The following is an 18,108-nucleotide window of genomic DNA, read 5'->3' as shown; positions in this document are numbered from 1 at the left end:
AATTCAGTGGATGATTCCTAAATCTGCATTTTTTTTCCAGCTAAATCACCCACAGTTTATTTCATAAAGTGCTTTAGGATAGGATTTGTTTCCTTTAGATACCAATAGTAAAAAAGCAATTGTATCTGCTAAGAGTAAAAGGTTCTGAAAATATATTACCAGAAGCAGTTTCTCAACAACAGATTGTGATGTGTGCTTACGAGTATATTGGTTGAGGTTATGTTCACTTATTGTGAATAGACTTTATTGGTGATATAATAAATTATTGATGTGGTATTGTTTATGACATGAGGTGAATTTATATTCTTATTCACATGACAGTGCATTGTAGTTAATTATTAAGTGGAAGACTTATCGATTAATTAATCGTGGAGCATCAGTCTATTGTCGCCTTTTCATGTTTATCTAAAATCTGGCATACGATTTAACATTTTTCGCTCTTCTTCACAAAGTCTGTTTGTTACTTTCTATTGCGCTGTTTTAATACTGTTGAAATTCGTATTATCTTTCTTTCTTTCCATTCTCTTATTTTCCTCAGTAAATCCATTCTCCATTCTCCATTAGTTTTCCCAACAATTTCATAATTAATCAATCTTCTCATTTGTCTCTCTCCTGTTTCAAATTTTGTCTCAAACATCCTCAATATTTATGTTTTGAATGGCAAAATATGGTTGATATGTTTTAGCATAGAAATCTACGAGAAGTTTTAGAAAATACTATGTAAGTATTTTATTAAATATGAAGTAAAATAGTAAAATGTAATTTCAATCAATTCCGGCTAGCAATGCACTTATCTGCTCCCTTACGAATTTTAGGAATGGTGAAAAAGAGCTGTCTTTCTAGCATGTTTTTATTCCCAAGCCACAATTCGCACGATATTAAATTTGGTGAGTAATGTGGATCTTGAGAGATAAGAAAGCTTTTAGTTAATGAATCAAAGCATTTTCATGATGAGGAAGATAACTGTTGGTTCATTTTTCACATCTTTTTCTTCACACATCCTTTCGTAAATATACTTTCTTGTAAAATCTACAATCTACAGTTGTTTTCATTGATATGCATTCTGTGTTTTTTGTTTCCTCACAATCACAGTGTCTCTTATTTTCAGGCAGAAAAACTTGTTTGCATTGCTGTTTTTCTATACGAAAGTAATGACTGATATCAAAGATGGGTTTGGTACTAATCTCTGGGTTCACTACAATTAACAAATTTGTTGTACACATTGATATATGTTATTTTAGATTCATCAGGTGAAGTCCAATGTTGCAGCTTTGGTTTTGCTTGGTTTCCTTATTTATTTGAGTCGCTAAAATATAATTTATTTAGTTAATGTTTCGAATGATTAGGGTAGAGGTTCTAAATAATGCTACGACATCATTTGTTGACACTCTAGGTGAAAATGATTGTTCTTAAATAGTCGTAAAACAACCTGAAATTATCTAGTTTTGGTTTCTTCAATTGGCATTTTTGATAAATAAATACTAATCTAGCTTACTCTGTAATTGCGATTTCTTACTTAATAGATGTATTATTCATTTAGTCTCTAACAATTGTTTTTAATTTACTGATTTTTCTTCAATTTATCTTCACACTAATAAATTCAATTGTTCACGTTAGTATCTAGTTCAAATAACTGATTAGACAAGTGTTTTATTTATTTTAGTTCAAAAATATTTGTTATTTGTTCTGTTCGAAATTGAATAAAACATCCATCCTTAAAAACTTTATATATAAATTCATGCACAGATGTTCATTGCAACCGCGTATTTGAAATTGGGAACAGGGTCAAAATAATAGAAATTTCATTCAGCTGTATTCTTTATACGATGTACAGGGAGAGATACAAACTTTTACGCTGTTAATGGGATCTATAACAAGTTTACTTAAAGAAAAATTATAGCCTTGTAAGATTATCTGAATACCCCAGAAAATACAAGTTGAACTTATTTTCCACATATCCTTGATATTAAAGGTAAAATAATTACTAAATTAAATTGATAAAACAGAATATTTTGTAAATATAGAAGAATTGATAGCTGTATCAGTGATCCCTTCACATTAATTCAATTTTCAAATTAGCTGAACTTTCTCTTGTAAGTGAGAAGTGGAAATATCGAGTTTTGTCCCAAAATTACGTAAGACAATGACAGAAAAACGGCGGGGAAAAATACGTTTTTACCTAGTCCAACTATAATTTTTCTACGACCGTGCGTTTTAACCCACTTTCCCGCACGCATTTTAGTTTTGAAAGTGTCACTTTCCCGCACTAGTGCGGGAATGTAAAATTATGCACATTTTGACCATATTAGATAGTTTTTCCCTTCTGAGATTATAACTATTGTTACTACAGGTAAATAAATATTTACGAAATAGTCCATCAAACAAAATTTAAACCTTTTCTAGCTTTTTGTAGCATTTTTAATTTTTTGAAAATATAAAATAATACAGATATTTTTTATATAACCATGTAATTCTTACTAAAACGTCAAAGTTGTTCAAAACGTCCTGGAAGTGACCGAATAAGTGCAATCTTCTTCTAAATTAAACCAGATTAAACCGAATCCGATACAATAATATTAATTCATCATCAACCGAGGAAGAACTTCCCGAAGCCATTTTGAAGGCTGCAAATGAAACTAATTCCCAGCTGTTACCTGCCAACTGACTTAAAACCGTTGCCGTCACCGTCATCGTCATCTTTATGCGACCTGCAACCGATGCCATCCACCCTCATCGACGTCATCTACCCTCCAGTTGAAACCAAATAACTCCACTGGATCGGCAATTCTTACTAGTCTACAGAATGCAACAAATTGTGTTTTCAATATTAATATTTATAATAATTAGTAGTTTTTAGTTACAGTTTTTTATATTGTTATGTTTGTTGGAATAAAATAATTTTTTAAAAATGGGTTGGTATACTTTTTTGTATATACGGTCGTAGAAAAAATAATGTTCCTAACACATGCGTAAAGTGTCTTTCCCGCACTTGACCGCTTGCCAGAACTCCGCTCCGCGTCGTTCGGGACAACTGCAGTCGCGTGCGGGAAAGTATCACTTTCCGCACTTGTTAGGAAAATAACTATTTAAATTTTGCACGAAAACATTGACCCTTGTGGAAGGCTACTATACTGAATATTTCTGTACACATTAATTGTTCTATATTTGTAAAAAACGAATTACTGTGATATATGTGTTTTCTTGCCAACTTTTGTTTCTCCAAGAGTTACATGCGAAGAATTTCTGAAGGACATTTTTAAAACAATACCATTGTATCTAATATCATAAACATGTATCAGCATTTATTCTATTTTTGTATGAAATAACGTAAACATGTATCAGCACTATTTTACTATAAATAAGATGTTTGTAAACAATTCGATGATATTTAATGTTTATAATTAGTTCGATCTTGAGATTAATTGTATTCATATAAATATTCAAAAATAAAGTTTTTTAAAAATATATTTCGAAACCCGAAATATATAATTGGCGCAGTCATTCGGATTAGTGCGGTCGCGAGTTTACGCAAAGTGCGATAAAGTTCCGGCTAAGTACTCCAGTACCTCAGCACTAGATCTACGTATTCAACGAGGGACAGGACTTCAGACAAGCTGTAAGTGCCAAGTCTCCTTATTATTTTGATTCCTTTTTATCCATCCTTATCAGAACTTTGAATAGGGAAGAGATAATTTAATAATTTTAAATATATTACTTTATGAACGATTTTGATAAATTGTTAAATACATTCAGTGAATTAAACTTAAAAGATAATTCAGAATATATAAAAATGGCAACGTCAAATCCAAAAACCCTAAATTGGGATTTATTTAAATTAAAGTTAGAGAATATTAAACCTTATGATGGAAATAAAAATACATTAAATAAATTTATAAATCGATGTGAGAACCTTATAGAGACGTATTCAGTCTATAATGATCAAGATATTAATAATCACGTATTAGAATGCATTCAGGAAAAATTAATAGATAAAGCCGAGTTAATGGTGGGAAATAGAATTGAGTTGAATACATGGTTTAAATTAAAAGAAGCCTTGATTCAATGTTTTGCAGATTGGCGTGATTTAGATTGTATTTTACAAGAATTAACGAGAACACGACCATTTAAAAATGAAAATTTGATAGCTTTTGGTAACAGATTGCAATTATTAAAAAGTCAGACTATACAAATTATCAGTAATAATTTAAACTTAGGAGAAATCGATAAAAGATGTCAAATTAATCACTGTGAGAAAACAGCTTTAAACACCTTTATTGCGGGATGTTCAGGCGTTATACGTAACAATATGTACTTAAAAAAGCCTAATTCTCTAGAAGACGCTATGGCTTATGTAGACGAGTTTGAAAATTTCGAAAAACTTTATGGTCAATTTTACGAACCTAAAGTTAAATATAATAATAATACTAATGTTCAAATGAATTCATCAAGAAATAATAGAAATAATCAACATAACAATTATAATTCTTTCTACCGACAACCTAATAATAACAATTATAATAGATATAATAATTATGATAGAAATAATAATAACTATTATAATGAAAGATACAATAATAATAATAACAATAATAATTTCCCTAGTCAACCTATAAACGTAAATCCAATACCACAAAGAAGACAAAATTACCCAACGAATGCGCAAATATTTGGTCCTAGGAAAAATGTTTTCCGCCCGAACCAAATACCTGTAAATCGTTTACCTAGACCTGAACCGATGTCAACGACATCAAGAAATTTTTCTGACAGACCAAGTAGACGTATAAATAATAATAATAATAATAATAATAATAATAATACAAATAATAACAAATATATTAAATCACGAAATGAACCGAATTTTACTTCTGAAGAACTATATAATAATAATTACAAAAATAAAGAAGAAGAAGAAGAAGAAATAATTGATTTTCACCATTTGTTTGAACGCGACGAAGATAATGATCGAATCGTAAATTTTCGGAAAGAGCCTCGGAAAAAGGATCAAACATAGAAGAAATAAATTTTACTCCTAATGATGCTTTAACATATTTTGAAAATTTTATAGAAATTAACGAATCAAAACCCAGTGAACAAGTAATTGAAATAAATTTCACATCTAATAATTCCTCACCAGAAATTAAAAAATTAATAAAAATCAAAGAATCAGAATTAAATCATTGTAAAGAAATAAATGAACAAGTAGAACTAGATCTTAGTAAATTATTTGATAAAGAAGAAAAAGATAGATTAAATGTAACAGAAAAGAATTCAGAAGAAAATATTATAATGGTAGAACAAATGAATAATGATACAAAAGGAGAATTAGAATTATTTGATAAAGTGGAATTAAACAATACAGGATTAGATAAAATAAAAATGAATGAAAAGGATAATGATATATTAGAAAAAGAATGTTATCCTATAAAACCTGATTTAAATACAAATATATTGAATATACAAAATAAAAATAATATGATTAATAAAAGAGACTTGAATAATGAAAATGAGAAAATGGTTATTAATTATGAAACAATTAACAAAGAATTTGATAAAAATAATAATGAAATAAGTTCAAAATATTTCAATAGAAAATTAGATGCTAAACTAAATGAAAGTTTAATTGAAGAACTATTTTGGAAAAATAGATATTATCATTCATTGAAATGGTACGCAATTCAAGAAATTATAAAATGGATTTTTATACAAAGACTTTTCTTTCTTTTTTATTATTATGTTATAAGAATAGATAAGATTTAGAATTAATGGATAAAAAATAAGTAAAACATAAAAATTAAATATTAGTAAACTTTTAGAAACTATAATAATAAAAAGTTATTATTAATTAGAATATATATAAGAAATTTAATAATATAATCCATAACTTTGTTTATTCAACTAATGGGAAAAGAAAATAATATAAAAATTTAAATTATAATCAGTATAACACAAATGAATCATTTAAAACAATACCTATAACTTTAAATGAACCCCTTAAAGCTCAACCATTTGAAATAAATCAATACGGAATTCACAATTTTAATTATTCAAAAAAAGATAAAAAACTAATTAACGAAAATCATAATTGGCAAGAAACTTATAATCGACAAAAAAATAAAATAGATATCAGTAAACTAATTCGAACTAGTCATATGAACGAGGAAGAAAGTAACATAATTCAATTTGTTAAAGAATATATCGACCCAAAATTACTCTATGCATTATATTTTAGAGAACCCCTAAAACCAGAACAATTTATAGCCACTGTACAAAAATATTTCAAAAACGCTTCATTCAAATTTATTCATTGTATAAATGTAGTAAAAGATATTTTAACTGAGGAAGAACAAAAAGAAAAATTAGAATATTATCATATATATAAGAAAGGGCATAGAGGGATCAATGAATTAAAAAAATCATTAACCGAAAAATATTACTGGCCTAAAATGATACAAGATATAGAAAATTTCGTTAATAATTGTGAAACATGTCAAAAGAATAAATATGATAGAAATCCACCGATAATAAAATTCAATTTAACCCCAACAGCTAGTAGACCATTTGAACACATTCACATTGACACCTTTAAAATAGCAAACCAATCATATTTAACCATAATAGATGCTTTTTCTAGATACGGTCAAGCTTATTCAATGTCAAGTATGAATGGAACTTGTTGTTGATAACATATTAAATTACGTTACTCATCATGGTTTACCTTATAAAATAACAGCTGACTGTGGTTCAGAATTTAAAAATAATGACCTACAAGATTTTTGCAAATTACACAAAATTGAGTTACATTATACCACGTCTAAAAATAGCAATTCTAATTCACCTGTTGAACGTTTTCATTCCAGTTTAATCGAACATTTTAGGTGCATAAAAGAAAATAATAATGATTGGACTCCCAATCAATTGATAAAACACTCAATATTAGCATATAATAATTCAATTCATTCGGTAACACAATTTACACCATTTGAAATTATTAAAGGCCATATAAATAACCCTGATCCATTCGATTTAGACGATCATTTAATAATATCTAATTACATACAAAATCACAAAGAAACCTCCAAATTATTATATGAAAAAATTAAAAATAGAAATGCTAACATTAAAGAAAAAATAATTAATAAGAGAAATGAAAACAGAAACGATCCCCCATCCTATGAAAACCAAAACATAGCCTACATAAAAACAAAATTTCGAGACAAGAAACTACCTAAATTCAAAAAAGCTGAAATTGTAAAAGATTCTGGTATATTATTAGAAACAAACAAAGGGACATATCATAAAAATATAATTAGAAAACCAAAAAACTAAAACAAAAAATTGTTACAGATAATGAAGCTGACAATAGTATTAACGTTACTATTACTTTACAAGATGACCAAAACAGAAGACATAACAGTTTCGAACGTAAATAATTTATTATTACCTATCAATTTAGGAACTAGTAATCTTATACATAGTAAACATACTTTCATATATTATATAGATTTAGAATTCATTCATAAACAAATCAATAATTTAAAACAATATTATTATAACCTAAGAAATAATTTATCTCAAGTGAACGCAACAAATCCTATTTCATACCATAACTTAGCTGAACAATCATTGAGTAGAACAGAAATTTTAATTAACACATTAGATAAAAAATCAGAAAATATTTACCCACATTTAAGATTGAAAAGAGGATTAATAAATGCTGTAGGCAAAATAGATAAATGGCTTTTTGGAACTTTAGATTCGGACGATGAAGAAAGATATAATAACGCTATAAATGTCCTACAACAAAATCAGAAACAAATAATTCACGAAGTTAATTTACAGATATCACTACATAAAAAATTAATTGATCATTATAACAAATCGATTACGACTCTAAGGGATAATCAACATAAACTTTTTGATAATATAGAGAAATTTCACATTTCAATTGAAAACAAAATAATAACTTTAAATAATTTTATAACATTTCAAAGTACAATTTCACAAATTAATCTGGATTGTCAGAGTTTAATTACATTGATTGATAATATTGAAAATGCAATAACGTTTTCTAAATTAAATACAATTCATAGCTCAGTTATATCGAGCCAAGAAATTTTAGAAATGATAAAATATTTAAGCACAATTTACAATGAAGAACAAATACCAAAATTTAATAATATTTTGACATATTATCTCTTTCTTGGTTCACAAGTAACCTTTTCCAAATCCAAAATAATATTTGCTACCCATGTTCCTATCCTAAAACCTAAAACCTATGAATTCTTTCATTTATACCCCGTAATTCAAAACCATACAATATTTATCCCTCCGCAACCTTACTTGGCCAGAAGTCAAAAAGAAGTTACTTTCATCAAAGAAGAATGCCCTGAATTAGAAGGAAAATATTATTGTAAAGAAACTTTAAAATTACAGGATAATTGTACTGTTGAACTTTTAAATGGACATTCCGGTAAAAATTGTGTAATTAGTGAAATTAATCTTCAAGAAACAATATTGGAACAAGTAACAAATGATGAACTTTTAGTGATTCCAAATTTTGAAACTGATGTAATTTCTAAATGTGTATCAGACCGCTATTTTAAATTAATGTATCCATCACTTATAAAAATTCCAAAAAATTGTAATATTCAAGTAGGAAGTGAAATTTTCTCAACCAATGTACAAATTAAAAAAGGGAAATCAATAATACTACCGAAATTAAACTTTAAATTTTTGAATAATGAAATTTATAAATCTCCTAATTTAACTAATGTAGATTTTAATAAATTGTATGAAATTAATAACATCGCTAAGAATATAAAACCAATTCATGAAATTTATAATCCACAAAGTCATGTATCGATAGGACTATTTACTGTAATAATAATAATTTGTATAATTTTCATAATATTTTGGATAATTCGAAAATATAAATATAAGTTTGTAAGAAAACATAAAATAGAAGAAATGAAGAAAGAAGACATCGAATTAGAAGAGGAAAGACAACAAAGGATGAAAAATACCTCCGTCATTTTTCATTCTTAGGGATGGAGGAGTTACATGCGAAGAATTTCTGAAGGACATTTTTAAAACAATACCATTGTATCTAATATCATAAACATGTATCAGCATTTATTCTATTTTTGTATGAAATAACGTAAACATGTATCAGCACTATTTTACTATAAATAAGATGTTTGTAAACAATTCGATGATATTTAATGTTTATAATTAGTTCGATCTTGAGATTAATTGTATTCATATAAATATTCAAAAATAAAGTTTTTTAAAAATATATTTCGAAACCCGAAATATATAATTCAAGTGATATTTTTAAACTGCATATTGTTTATAAAAAGGATTTGAATCATCGAAGTATTTCCTGTGACGAAGATTTACCCACAGTATCGCAATTAAACAAATGATAATAATTATTTAAAAATAAAGTGAATGCCACTTCTATACCTACAATCTTCAAACCATTAGCTCATAATATTACAAGTTATTTTAAACGAATGTTTGATTTGGAAATGGGACCTGGCATAAAATTAAGTTTTTACCTTGAATTTGAGAAACCGCATTATCACCTAGACCTTTAATTAAGGTTGAATAATATTATCTAGGATGTATGCATGAGCACAAGGGTGTTTCCAACTGGTTTAGGGAGGGTAATTTAAAGAAAATAAAATACCTAAATATTTTTTTTATAAATTTGAAAGGAGCAACCAGATCAAAGAAACTTTGCTACTATTTGATAATTAGAGGTTCCGTTATTTCAATTTGTGATTCATTTAAAATATTTTTCGCACCTTATTATCATAATATTGATTTGGATTTTGTTTGTACGAACCTATTCAAAGTTAGAAGTTAGCGTATAGCTAAAAATAATGAACAAATAGCACAACACAGCGTATTGTGTAACGAGGTGTAAATCGTTTCCTTATGCTTAATTAGAAGATTCTCTATCTTCCGATTGTGAAATTGATTCCATTGACTCCACAATTTGAGGAGTTTTTTTCAAATTTGATTTTATAATCATGTTTGATTTATCGATTATCATTATCATAAAGACTTAGAGTTAAACATAAAATATTTACAGCCTTTATTAGGTATATGGGCCATAAACATGATCAAGATTACAAATTTTTAATAATAAATATAGCGAATGAAAACAATCATCACACTAAAAATATCTACCAATAAATTCACATTCATAATCATATTCTAATATTTTGTTACCTTTATTCTAGACATATAAGGGCTGTTAAGAAAATTGTCTGATGCCGCTATGCATGCGCTGATTACATATACAACTAAAATAACCAACCAACCATAACAACGAGAATATTTCCACGCTGTCCGTTTCTTCGATAGTCAAACTTGAAATATGCGCTTTTAATCTCGCCAGTAGTTTTATGTTGAAAAGATACGTTAATTTTATGAAAATTTATCGGTATGAATGAAAACTCTATCGAAAAATGTTCATTAAACTCGAAAAAGGAGAGATGAAGAGCATTAGTAATATCTAAATGCCATTTCACTATAATGGAGCTTAAATTATCACAAGATCTACAGACCGTTGTGTGAAATTATCGAATAAAAGCGAAGCTATGACAAAATTTGGTGAATGGGTACCAAAATTGCTTATAAATAACCATATATGTTAGCGAATGGGAAAAACTTTGACATTTTTTACTTACATATCTGACCTGGTGGTTCATTAAGACACTATGAGTGAGACACTACAGTTCTTTACATGAACCAAGAAAATGTTTGCAAATATTGTCACAAAAAAATGGCGATTGCATTTGGGATAGACGAGGTGTGATTCTGACAGGTTTTCTCATTACAATAGACTCGGAGCGGTACCATCAAACTACGCGTAATAATGGATTAGCAGCTCACAATAAGCGCCGCAGAAAATAGATGTTCATAGTTTTGACATGAAATTCGACAAAGCGTACGAAAGAAGTCCTTGATTCATGCAAATGAAAGGTTCTACCTCATCAGTTCCGTATTGTAAGCGTAATTTTCGAAATGCATTTTGAAATAATTGTTAAATTTCGTAATTTTTTTTGCAATTTCTTTCATGCAATTCTCTATTCGTTACTCTTGGTTCCAGCTCATAACTAGCGTGCTACTTGTTGCAATATATCTTGGAATCACCCGTCAGTTATTAAGTGAAGACTTTCAATTTAACTTAATGAAATATAGATATAAGTAAAAGTTGAGGGAGAACACTACAAGGTACACATCGGCATTGCATTGTTGTGTATCCAGTATTACAATATTATTATTTGTTATTTCTATTAATAAGAGAGCAACATTATGTGAAAATATATCTTTTATGCTTAAGATAAGATTTTTTTCATGAGTTTATTTAGGTCGATTTAATTTATAATCAATAAACTGTCACCATTCTGCTTGGATTTGGAAAACAAGACGTCCGAAGCGAATTTAACTAACGTTAGTTATTAAAATCTATAAATAAGAGATAGTTTAGTCCTCGAACACCAAAAATTTTTTAAACTAATTAATTTATAAATAGAAACCAATTGGCTCTAAAAATGCGTCATAAGAATGCCAAAGACCATCAGTTCTGGTTTTTTACCTTTCAATTTGAGATGTTTATTATTAGTAACTACATATTATATATTTACGTACTCGCAAAAATAGATATTTTTCTAATCGTGGAGGAAAAATACTTCAACACAATTGTACAGTGTGTCCCAAAAATATCTAAAGACCGTCGACGATAAACAGTATTATCTTAAAAAGCTAGTACTGTAACAGATATAGACATGATACAGACATCATTATTTAAATCGAACCAAACAAAACACATTAGGACCGAGGAGATAACAGATATTTATTATTGCTACCAAGCAGAATGCTTGTGTTTTGTAACTAGAACTTATCTTGAAAGTAACCATTAATTTTGGTCTAATAACTCTTATCTTTCTAAATTCCATATAATAATGTCTTTATTTTTTCCGTCTAATGTTTGGTATTTGGTCGTAAGCTTTCGAATCTCCTCTTTTATAAGTGGATATCCCAAATCTATATACTGCATTTCTTCAAATAGCTGAACGAAGAGATGGAAAATTAGACGTTATGAGACCAAATTACTTCACATGACATTTACTAACAAAATTGAGCATTACCTCAGCTTAACTTCGATGGAAAGTAGAAGTTAAACTTGGACGGAGATGTAGAAAAGTATGTTGGCTAATTAGAAGAAACTTTGTCTCTACACAAGAAGCTTATGTTTCATAAACAAATACTCAAGCTTCTGTGGACTTATGGTATCCAACTATGGGGATTCGCCAAATTAAGCAACTTAACAATCATCCAAAGATTCCAAAACAAAGCACACAAAGCAGATCATCCAAATCATCCAAAAGCCATGAAAAAAGGTTCCATTATCATATGGATATCAAGGTCATTCAGCTCCTCGACAATATTTATTTCAAAAGAAAAGACTTAAGAGGATCCAGTCCTTTGAGTTAAATTGGTGCTTTTAGAGGGAAAGCAAAGTTTGTGTGTGCACGTTTAACTCCACTGCATTACAATAGAACCTAAAAGACGCTCATGAGTATAGCTTAGTTCTAAGTTTCAAATCTATTAGGTTAAGTCGGAGTTAAATTGCTTATTTGCCACTTTTGACCAGATTGTTATATGCCAAATACCTTATGGATGTTTAATAGTAACGAAAAAAGGTAGTATGTTCAATCTTGTACTGGTTTTACAAGGTTTACGAAGATTTAGAAAGCTGTAGGAATTTTACTAATTCATACATTTGTGTCTAGTTTAAATTCTTGCATGGGTATTGTGCAGATATACCTTCTAATAAAGGGTTTATATGAGTCTGTGACTTCAAAACCTTTCGCGAGTTGTGTGTTCGACATTTGACTCTCTCTCTTCTAAACCATTTTTTTTTTAAATAGATGAGTTACTATTGAAAATTCACATTTATTTAGTCCACCTCCAATTCTTTTATTCTGCAAAAAATATTTTATTTATTAGTGTCATCACTCTGTTGATTCATTAATATTGATGATGAGATTCTAGGTGGCATCCTAGATGGTACTTCGATATTCCACTCGAAGCGAAAAAGATACAAAATTCTGTATATTATGTCAATCAATGAATCGAAAATAAACATAATGATGTATATAAATTAGATAGAAAATTTATACGTTCCAAGACAAATAGAATGAGTTATTTGCTGTCTACAATCAAAATGGTAAAATAATATTTCAGATATTGAATCTACCTCCTATTCTAATAAAATTAGTATGGGGATGGATGCCTTCAGATGGAATGGTCTTTGCCTACCGTACTTTTTGAAATGCCTACTATGTCTGCTGGCTCGCAACTTTGTGGATTTTTTTCATTATTTCTGGAGTCATTTTCTGGATCATTGTCGGCCTCCTTTAAACAATATTTTACTGTTTATAACAAAGGAGCAGTCTCACTCAGAGTAGAATCTAATTCATAAACAACGTGGCATCTCCAAACTTGAAGGTACTCTAGGTCAGGCCGGGTACGTCTGGGGCCATCCTCGTATAATTGTAATCAATTTACATACACAACCATTTTTTTAATATTTCTGTTTATTACCTCTGGATCAATGACTGGTAATAAAAAAAGTACTATTATTGTCTCGGTTTCTTATTTATTGTTACAAACCGTATTTTGTATCTACTTACTCGATGAATGTGAATGGCCTCGAGGAAAAAAATGTATTTCCTCATTTCTTTCGCTCTAAATTTACCAGAAATTGTTTGATGCCCGTATAATTTATGGGATTTCGACACGATTGTATGTGTATTTCGAGGCATCAAAACAAACTTTATAAGATTTGTGAGGATTAGTCGACATTATCAAGAGTTATTTGGTAAACTTAAAATTGACTTGCTAGAAGTTTAATTTAGCATCAGCTATTTTAAATACTCGTTGAAATTAATTTTAGTAGAATTATAAGCTAGAAGATACTAATGCCATTTATATCAAGAAAATTACCAAAAACCCTAAACCGGAAAGGTGATATCTGTGTGTGTAATTAGTTGTAAACAAACACGCTTACGACCCGGTCACACCATGTATTCCTTAAATGATTAGACAGCTACTTTATTCCCTAATTTCGAATTTATATCGTAATCTAAACGAACAATAGAAATTAAAATCAGTGTATTCTGGTCTATTAGACGCCACCTTGCTGTTGTGTGATTTTTTTGACATTAAACTTATAATACAGTAGTTTGATGAAGCTGAAGATGGCGCAAGTAAAATAGACGAGGAAGAGCAGTACACTGCTAATGGAAACAGGGACTTGAAAAATTTGAAAACGAAAATAGCGAAAGTGAATTTGCGGAATGTCAGAAAGAAACGCAAAAGGCTGAAATCATTGCCTGCTAGAACTTCAATAAAGACGGAGTTGTCACAAAGGATGGAAAATTTGCCAAAAGTTTAATGAGTTGTCGTATTTACCGATAGCAACAAAAATTATTCTTTGGTATTCGTGACGTTTTGATCGTTAATTCATTCATTTTGTACCAGCCTTTTGGAAACATTGATACAATTAAAGAAAAATCTTCTATGGCGAAAAACTAGCAAATTAGTTATAGTTCTTTCATTATCATTAGAAAAACCCTTGCCGACAATTTTGGTTAATATCTTATGCGAGAAATAATTCGTTAAAAGGCAATCGAATCATTATGCATTGGACGCATTATACGCCGTTATTTAGACAGATGCACTTAATTGTAGTCCTACTTGGAACTTAGAAAAAAATCATTGTTATACCTCGTTAACTTACTACAACTAAATAGTAAATTATAAAACGTAAATAGACGAGTGAAATGTACCTGCCTGCGAGGAAGTTTGGTTTAAACAGGGTACCAGACGTGAACTGAACCCTTTTTGTACCCTATACGTCTATTAGAACTTCGGTAGTCTTTTATTTGACGCAAATAATCTTGTCGCCATCGAACTATCCTTGCCAAATCGGTTATTTCTATCCGTTTATTCAGTTTTTTGTGTTTAAAACCACATGCTGACAAAACTTGACGCAATATTTCCTAACTGGTGTAATTATTTTTCATTTCTCAATTTGGTATGCCGTGAGTATTTATGAAATATTGATTGTTCTTCGCATAACTGTCTTGTGCAATTGATATTAGAAGAACTATAGTACAGGAGCTTATGAGAAGGTGTTTAGATAATCATCGCATAGGGCTTGGAGTGAGAAATACTATAAGAAGAATACTGCGGATACCACAAGTAAGTTCTTATTGTGGAACAAATTACTCTAGAAAAACGTAAACAGTGTTCCATATGCCCAAGAGCTGTTCATCGAATGACCAGATATGTTTTAGTCAAGGAACTGTAAATCTAAATAGTCCCCTAATACCGTGCATGTAATTTTATTTTTATGAAAATTGATAGTTCAAAACTATAGGAATTGGAAACGAGAGATTTGCGTGAATTCGCAAAGTCGGAAAAATGTTTTAAAAAAATTATTATTAAAAAAATATTTAAATGTTTCTCTCTCTTAGTATGAAATGGTTCGCCTAAAGTGTATTCGGTAGAAAATTTCATTCTCTTTCAGAAAAAATTTACACAAACCAATTTTTTTGGCCGGCAGAGTCAGGCAAACATGTTTTTAAGGTGTGTGATGAGGGAGGAAATTTTTCCCTCATACGTAACATGATATTTTTTTTGTTCGTTTTAATATATTCTTTAAGATTATCTTGGTTTGTGGATTCAGAAACGGTCGGAAATATCCAGCAAATTAGCTTATTGAACTTATTTTCGATAAATGGAATTAGTCAATGAATATAATTTAGAATAAATGTTTCTATGTGGAAATACTATTTGTGTAAAGTACAGGCTCAAAGCCGCTATATGAATCTTGTATTTCTAAAGGGGAAAATTAGCGGTTGCCGGAAAGACAGTTTTCTCGCTAAATACCATTACAATTAGAGTTTGAATGTTTTTTATATTATAACGAAGTGTTCTGCAGAATTTATTTCTACTACTGGACAATATACTTGTATCAAGAGGCGGTTTAAAAAATTTATGTTAATTTTTTGTTCAAATCAATTAAAATTCTCATGTTATATTGATTATGCTACAATAGTAGCATCTAAGACGCCACCTTTCCGATAATGCTTAATATCATTAAATATCATACTCTACATGATGTGCTCGTTGTCAGATCCTGCAAAAAAATCTCCTAAAATTGGATTTAATTTTATATGAATTTGTTTCAGAATGGTTCTTCTGACATGAACACAAGAAAGTCGTCCATGAAATCGAAATCATCCGGATCAGATACATCAAAAAGTCAATCTTCGGATCTAGAACAGCAATCAGCTGTTAAGATTCAAGCTGGCGTTAGAGGATTTCTAGTAAGAAGAAGACAAAAGAAGCAAAGCAATCAAGCATGAACACAAGAGTTCTCATATATTAATTAAATATATTATTTATGTTAAAGTATTATCTGGTCGTTTTTCATAAACATAATATTTTCTGAATGCATTGATAAATAAGTAGAACACATATTTATATATATATATATATATATATATATATATATATATATATATATATATATATATATATATATATATATATATATATATATATTAAATTATGAAATTGGGAATATTCGGAATTTCCCACTTCTTTTTTTTATAACTACACATTTTTTCTTTCATACGGGGTCATAACCTCGTTTACTCAAGATAGATAATGCTATGTTTGAGAAAAATGACCCAAAGGGTCCTTACTGATGAAAAGAGGTACACAATAATAATATATAATTGTTAATTATTGTTATTCAAAATAGTTTCACCTATCAACACAAGGGCACTTTGAAAATAATTAAAGGAATTATTCACCACTTAGACCGTGATATTTTAGATTTTAGTTTTAAATGTTGTAATGGAATACATATGTATAACACGCGAAATGTACAAGTTTTTGTAGTAAAAGTATTTTCTATTCAATGTAGTATCTGTATATTTTTCCAAAAATGTTTTGTCATTAATCACTCCAACGACTCTGACCTCAATATCACTGAAAGATGCGTGTTCGCTGTATATAGATGTTTTCAACGACTCCGACAGAGAACTATTGATCATGAATGCACGTTATTAAGGGCAATTCACATTGTTATTCATTTTATGCTCGTGGAAAAATCATTTGACAATAATTTTCAATGATCAGCAATTTGAATTTGAGCGCTTTCCTCTCAGAATTTACTTTACCATGGCATTGAATAAAGGTTTGATTCCATGCAGTGAGTCATTTGCAGTGAATAAAAGTCACGTGGTACAGAAACTGTAAAGATGCAAGGTGACATGCACTCGCCATTAGTTGGATTTGTTTAACTAACAGTTAGTATTTTCTAAAAACTGAGAATTTATATAGAGTTTTCGTAGAAATATTAAGTTCAAAAATCCTTCTCTCTTAAGATTTCATACTTTTCATATATTGAGTTTATTGTAAATTGAAAGTAAAAGAGTTCTATTTGAATAACATTCGGTGACGGAGTATTTTATCATCTTTTTTAATAAAGTACAGTAAACTCTTAAAGGTCTTAAAATTAATATACTTTTTTCTACGTTCATGCAATAAACACAACTTTATTGAACTATATTTACTGGAAAAAGTGGATCTTTATTGCACTAGTTCATTAAATATTTATTGCACACACGTAAATGCCTCAAACTTACGCGATCACGACTACTATGATTTGGATAATGCAACTCTGCATTTCTAGAAATATTAGACAAAAATTAATTTTGACAGTTAAACAAAATTTGAAAAGATAACTATATGAAATACGTTATGTAGTGATGCTTCGATAAAAAAGTTGTGAATCTTACAGAAAATGTGCTTCTTCTATATGTTTTATTAAGATCGAAAGATATTAAACCCTCATCACTTTGGTCTGAGTACTCAATGGTGAGAGCTTTCCTTTCTACAAAAGAAGATATTAATATTGAAAATTACAGAAACTAATGGAATTTATGAATCGGAACTTTGCATGATTTTGGTCATTTAAGTCAAAAGTATTTAATAGGTGACACATTCATC

General features: G+C 29.0%; 1 protein-coding gene across 1 annotated transcript in view; it reads left to right on the top strand.

Moving 5' to 3' along the window:
- The window catches only part of LOC130443618 (protein PF3D7_1417600-like), a 39,401-nt gene extending 22,390 nt beyond the window's left edge, over nt 1-17,011 (top strand). The window contains exon 10 of the mRNA XM_056778401.1: nt 16,278-17,011. Within this exon, the coding sequence (XP_056634379.1) occupies nt 16,278-16,454 (177 nt within the window). The 3' untranslated portion in view covers nt 16,455-17,011. The remainder of the gene's footprint in view (nt 1-16,277) is intronic.
- The last annotated feature ends 1,097 nt before the right edge of the window (nt 17,012-18,108 follow it).

Source organism: Diorhabda sublineata, chromosome 4 (genome assembly GCF_026230105.1).
Source record: "Diorhabda sublineata isolate icDioSubl1.1 chromosome 4, icDioSubl1.1, whole genome shotgun sequence".
Lineage (NCBI taxonomy): Eukaryota > Metazoa > Arthropoda > Insecta > Coleoptera > Chrysomelidae > Diorhabda > Diorhabda sublineata.
Note: the sequence above shows the minus strand (reverse complement) of the source record. Positions and strands in the feature narration are given on the sequence as shown.